At 36.2% G+C, this 6,951-nt stretch overlaps 1 protein-coding gene across 1 annotated transcript in view; it reads left to right on the top strand.

Annotated features, from left to right (window-relative positions):
• LOC106874963 (putative methyltransferase NSUN7) overlaps positions 1 to 6,951 on the top strand; it is a 40,117-nt gene that overhangs the window by 13,619 nt on the left and 19,547 nt on the right. Inside the window, exons 2-3 of the mRNA XM_014922889.2 lie at positions 2,849 to 3,270; positions 6,251 to 6,573. Of these exons, the coding sequence (XP_014778375.1) occupies positions 2,975 to 3,270; positions 6,251 to 6,573 (619 nt within the window). The 5' untranslated portion in view covers positions 2,849 to 2,974. The remainder of the gene's footprint in view (positions 1 to 2,848; positions 3,271 to 6,250; positions 6,574 to 6,951) is intronic.

Here is a 6,951-nt window from a genome sequence, read left to right as displayed (position 1 = left end):
CTGTAATTTCCAGAAAGGCTTCTCAAACTGTGACGCTTTGATAAGCCCTCCTTGACAAAACTTAGAAGTCACAGTCAAAGTTTAAGAAATAAATAAATATTTGAACCTACTTCATGTATTGAGTTCTTTCTCCAGTTAATGTTGTTCTAGGTCATTTAGAAAGCACTACTATTACTACCACCACCACCAACATCACCTTAAAAACACTCAGAACTTTCTGGATAACTTACTACTACTACTACTACTACTACTACTACTACTACTACTACTACTACTACTACTACTACTACTACTACTACGTGTGTGTTTAGGGATATAGTGTACTATGTCGTCTGCATGTCTAGTTGAGTTATCTAACTTTATTCTAATGTTTACTTTACATTTCGTATGTTTGGGAAAATGATAGAGTACACACCAGACAAAGACAAGGTCGATATAGCCAACTGAAAATCTTGAAGACGGACAATTGTGCTCCAGTCTGGTCGCAATCAAATAACTGATACAACTAAAAGAAGGATAAAAGAATGATAGGAAATTCATGTAGATATTAAGGAATAAAGATAAAGAAATAATCAAAGCTCCTGGTGTGAGGTTGAATAATAATTCACATTTCCTGTTTTAACTCCTTGCTGATATCTACTTAGCAATCTAATCAATTTTGTTTGTAATTTAATAAACACAACAGTGTTTGTAAGGCAAAGTGTGTTATTGATGTATGATGTAATACATATGCTTGTGAACATCAATCAACAGCGGGAGTGGATGGGCTCTATGTCAGGAGTGGGGTTACTTCGTCCCCAGGTGAATTGAAATTTGAAGTGAGACTGCTAATGAAGTCTCTAAAAACTCATATAGAAAACTGAAGACCAAAGCAATATGTGGATATAAATTAGATACCTAGGAATCTCACTGCATTAGTATGAAGATTAAACTCCTGCTGCTATTGAGCATCATCTTCTCTAACCTTCTTTATAGCTGTGAGTTATGGCCTCTGATTTAGATACTAGAGAGGAAATTGAACATCTCCTGGCAAAGATGTTTGCATAAGATACACCACATTTCATACAGAGACTGTGTTACTAATCTGAAGTAACAAGAAGATCAGGGCCTTCATGTAAACTTAGTCGGTTGGTGGCCAGCAAGAGCATGAAATATATGAGGATGGATCCTTCCACCTTCCATGGCAGTGTCCCCAGCGGTGTCTGCAGAGTCCCAGGAAGAAAGGGCATCCAAAGAAGAAATGGCTGGCAGTAGTAAAAAAAAAAGATGTAAGTGATGGCAAGAGTTGAGATGAAGCTTGGGACCTGGCACTTGACAGAAACGCCCAGAAGGCTCTGCTTGCCCAATGTTTGGTGCTTATAAAAAATGATGAAATGAAAGCAAATTTTCTAAAAAAAAATATTTGTTATCTTAAATAAAATTAAATGAAAAAAATTTCTCATTTGTATATTTGCCGCCAAGAGTAGTATGCACACTGGTGTTATGTTAACTCTCTCAACCCCTGTTTCTAAACCATGTAAAGTGTCACTGAAGATTTCAAGCAAGCAAGAGAGCAAGCAAGCAAGCAACCAACCAACCAACCAACCAAGCGGTCATTCAACGGATGTTAAACCATGATGATGATAATGATAACGATGAGTGTTCCAATAGTTCTGATCAACAGAACAACCAGCTGCTCGTGGAATTAACATGCAAGTGGCTGAGCACTCCACAGACACATGTACCTTTAACTTAGTTCTCAGGGATATTCACTGTCACACAGAATAGGACAAGGTTGGCTCTTTGAAATACAGGTACAACTGAGTGGACTGCCAATAAAGTGTCTTGTCCAAGGATACAACATGTTACCAGGAATTGAACTCATGACTTTAACAATTGTGGGCCAAATACCCTAATCATTAAGCCATTTAAATGTACTGCTTAATGTTTGGTTATTTGATAATCCGTGCGAAAACCGATGGCTAAGATCTGTTGCAATGGATCTTTAATACTGCATACTTTGATGTATATACGTATATTCACACACACACACACACACACATGTACACGGGTGTATGCATATTTACATATGCATGTGTGTTCGTGTGTGTGTGTATGCATGTGTGTACATATGTTTGCGCACATTTCCACTATTTACTTCTCTGTTTCTCCTCCTCTTGAAATCCCTTTTTTCCCTTTCAGTGACAAATGTATGTTTGTCGACCACTTTCCTTATGTCGACCACCTTCATTATCATAATCATTATTATTAATATGTTTTTGTTTCTTTCATTTCTTGTTCCTTTCTTTCTTTGTTACTTTTTTTTTTATTTCACTTCTATCTTTTTCTCTCTCCTTTTTTTTATTTTCCTTTCTTTTTAATGACTGATTAGAAAATATTGAGACAGCTTTAAACTCTGCTATACTCAGATCAAAAGTTTCATTGTAACCAAGGATATAATTATGCACACACACACACACACACACACACATGCGTGCGCGTGCACACACACGACATACATATAGTTTCATACACATATACAAACTCACACACACACATATAATATATATATATACAAAGAACACATACTTATAAATATATATATATATAGATGCATACACACACATACATACATATAAATATATATATACAAAGAACCCAGACTTTTATAAACATACACACATATACACATATACATACATTCATATATACAAACACATGCACATGCACACACTCAGACAGACAGACAGACAAGCATATATTCCCAACGGATTGTTTGTTGTTCTGTTTGTACAAGAGCAATCAATCGATCGTATAAAGAATATACTTAGTCCGATGTTTAACAACAGTAACTCAAACTCTGTTTCAGTCCCTTCCATGCTATGCAGTGACAACATCAACAACATCAACAGCAACAACAACATACAAAGAAACAAACATACACATCAGAGATAGAGGTTGGTGCTTGTTGCTGCACCTCGTCAAATAGTTTACGATGATGCGCGCCAAGAAGACGGAGAATAAGATGTCACGCCGCAGAAGTTTGCGAAGAAACAAAATCGTGCTGAATGCGTACAATAACAATGGCAAGAAGAACATGAATAAAAATGTTGCCAAAGAGAAAAACAATGGTAGCAAGAAACATCACCACAACAATGATGGCAACAACAATACCACCATGACCACCACCATTGACACCACAAACAACAACATTGACGAAAGTAAGATTCACAATCTTTTACCTGGGTTTTATGACAAGACCAAGTCAACAGAACATGTGGCAAAACACAGGTAACTATTATTATTATTATTATTATTATTATTATTATTATTATTATTATTATTATTATTATTATTATTATTATTATTATTATTATTATTATTATTATTATTATTATTATTATTATCATCATCATCATCATCATCATCATCATTATGAAGGTGTTGAGCTGGCAGAATCATTAGCATGCCTGACAAAATGCTTAGAAGCATTTCATCTGTCCTTAAGTCCTGAGTTCAAGTTCTGCTGAGGTCGACTTTGCATTTCATTCTTTTGGGGTTGATAAAATAAGTAACTGACTAGCCCCTTCCCCCAAAGTTTCAGGCCTTATGCCAATTATAGAAAGGATTATTATTATTGTTGTTATTATTTATTTATTCACTTAACTAACCATCTGATAAGGGTACACCAAGCACATGCATCACAACCATGTGTGCACAACATGGTGATCTCATATCAAGATAAACAACGCATGACCTTGCAGGTGGGGCCCAGTTAGAATTTTCTTCAGATTGAGTAGCCCACTCTGCTCAAAAGTTTCCCTCAATAAGGGTTGTTTAAGGATGTTGAATGAAAGATGCATGTTTCCAGAGGTGAATTATTCAAACCCCCAAAAATTGCCTTGATGTCTTTATCAGTTTGGATCGGCAAATCCATGCCAGCCAGTGGTGATTTCAGTCACTGGACTGGAACCCCATTAGGGTAGACAGACAAAGTCATATCAAAGTATACACATTTTCCTCTTTATCTTTGATTATTGTATCTAGACAAGATGCAGGCATGGCTGTGTGATTAAGAAACTCACTTTGCAACTGTGGTTTTGGGTTCAATCTAACTGCAGGTCACATTAGGCAAGTGTCTTCTATTATAGCCCTGGGTCAGCCAATGACTTGTGAGTAAATTTATGAGAAGGAAATTGTGAAAGCCCATCATATACATGTGTGTGTGTGTGTGACTTTGTCCCTCACCACAGCTTGACAACTGGTGTTGGTTTATTTATGTCCCCATAATTTAGTGGTTCAGCAAAAATTTAAAAAAAAAACAATAAAAGAAGTACCAGACTTTAAAAAAAAGTACTGGGGCCAACTTGTTTGACTAAACCCTTCTAGACGGTGCACTGATATGTTGTATATAAACTTTTTGAATTATGAAATAATGTATTTCACTCATAATTATTATATTATTCAATAAATTCAATTGTGTTTTTGTGGCGAGCTGGCTGAAACGTTAGCACGCCGGGCGAAATGCTTAGCAGTATTTCATCTGTCTTTACGTTCTGAGTTCAATTCCACCGAGGTCGACTTTGCCTTTCATCCTTTCAGGGTCGATAAATTAAATATCAGTTGCATACTGGAGTCAATCTTATCGACTGGCCCTCAACCCCAAGAATTTCAGGCCTTGTACCTAGAGTAGAAAAGATTATAGTAGTGACTATGGAAGACTGGTGGGATTATTTATTTGTATGGACTTATAGATTGGTCGCTATTTAGTTATTGTAGGTTTACTATTAATACCAATACAGATGTACATAGATTTATGTGTTTCTTGTAGTTTAATTTTAAAGTTAGTATTTAATCATGCCTATATTTAGATTGAATACTGTTGTACATCGGGTAAATGTGTTTGAAAGTCGTTTGTGTGTTTTGTTCCCAAAACAGCACTTCTTTTAGTGCTGTTGACGCTGCCGGATTGAGTGGTACTGTCCAGGTGTCGAAACCATAATGATATCCGTGGGGCAGCTGATGATGGAGGCATGCTGGATTGTTGGTATGGCTATTTATGTATATGTGGAATAGTGTTATAACATCCTTTTGATATATGTTTACAAGAGAGTGCTGATAGCTTCTGGTTTTGGGTAAAAGAAAACACAGGAGGATCCGTTAATTATGATTTTATGCAACATATTCCCCTCTCAGATTAATACACTTATTACTGTGGTCCTTCAGTTTTTCTAAACCCTGTAAGATAATTTAGGAGGTTGGGCTCCCAACCAGGCCTTTCACGATACCCTTAAAACCAGGAACTTTTCTGCATCCACACTTTATTATAAGTGTTTGTGCTTGTCCTCCACCAGTGCTGGTTTGCTTACATCCCTGTATCTTCACAGTTTAGCATAAAAGACAAATAGAGTAAGTACCAGGTTTAAAATAACTGAAGCAAGTTAAAAGTTAAAAGGATCCTTTAATCTTTGTCAGAATGGACAAACATATTTCAAAACTATTGTTTCTCTACAATTGTAAAGCAAGGAATTTGTTATGTGTTTATATAACTTGTTTTCTATTTCTCATTTGATATTTCCAACCTATTTTCCCAATGTGCACAGCAAACAATCAATCAAGCTTGTGAACATATACTTTTTTTATTTACAAAGCTTCAACAGTTATAAATGAGACAGATTATTATTTCTTGGTTTTACAATGTAGATTGTAGTTGACATTTGTCACTCCAGTTTTGTTGCTTTTGTAGTTCTTAATGGCTAGGCATTGACTTAGTTAAGCTAGGAGGGGTGTATGAAAAGCCTTGAGCCTCAAAAAAATAAAACATAGTACAAGACTTCTGATGATTTATTTTTCAACATTGTCCCCCTCGATGGCTGAACACCTTGAAGTATTTTGGTTGAATGAATACTCATATTTTTTTAAGCCACACACTTATTCTATCAGCCTCTTTGCTGAACCACTAGATTACAGGGATATAAACACACCAACGCCGGTTGTCAAGTGGCGGTGAGAGATAAACACAGACACAAAGACTCACACACACACACACACACATGATGAGTTTCTTCCGGTTTTTGTCTACCAAATCCACTCGCTAGACTTTAGTCAGCCTGGGGCTACAGTAGAAGACACTTGCCCCAGGTGCCATGCAGTAGAACTGAACTTGAAACCATGTAATCACAAAACAAACTCTTAACCACACAACCATGCATGTACTTTTATAAAACTAATGATTTTTAATGAATGCTGTAATTTTGTCAATCTTTACCAGGACTTCTGCTGCTAGAATTGAATCAGAGACAAAACCAACAAATAATAATAATAATAGTAATAATAATAATAATAAAAATATTCCGGATGTTGAATGTGAGGAATTCCCAGAAATGTTGCCATTTCCTACACCATCGAGAGCAGTAGTATTATTGCAAGCTGCTCGAGCTTTTGAAGTGTTACAGCATCCAGATGACTGGCCCACTTCACTGGAATCTCATTTAGATGAAAACCTATTTGTGACCCATGACTTATCGGATCTTTCAGAAAAGAATGATCTAGAAATGCGATTCATATTTGATCTGGCATATTCTGCCCTGAAATGTAAGTGATATTTTTTGTTTGTTTTTTATTTCGTGTGTGTGTGTGTGTGTGTGTGTGTGTGTGTGTGTGCATGCATTTGTATGTGTTTTTGTGTGCATGTGTATCTGGGGTCTAACCTGTGGTCTTATGAATCCTACAGCTCAGAATTTATTTTGGTCTTATGAATACTACAGAGTGAAACAGAGTTTCTTTTAACAAGATGCCTCTTGAAATCACCCGAGGAGACACATCTACACTGAGGAATACATCTAAACAAGTTGTGCAGTATCCCACTCACAAGAAGATCGATGCTAGATGGGTTGAAACAATTGTAGTGCTCAATAAAGATTCTCATATATCCCATCTTTCATCTCTCTCATTGATTACATATATATATAT

Source organism: Octopus bimaculoides, chromosome 8 (genome assembly GCF_001194135.2).
Source record: "Octopus bimaculoides isolate UCB-OBI-ISO-001 chromosome 8, ASM119413v2, whole genome shotgun sequence".
Lineage (NCBI taxonomy): Eukaryota > Metazoa > Mollusca > Cephalopoda > Octopoda > Octopodidae > Octopus > Octopus bimaculoides.
This window is presented reverse-complemented; position numbering and strand designations above follow the sequence as displayed.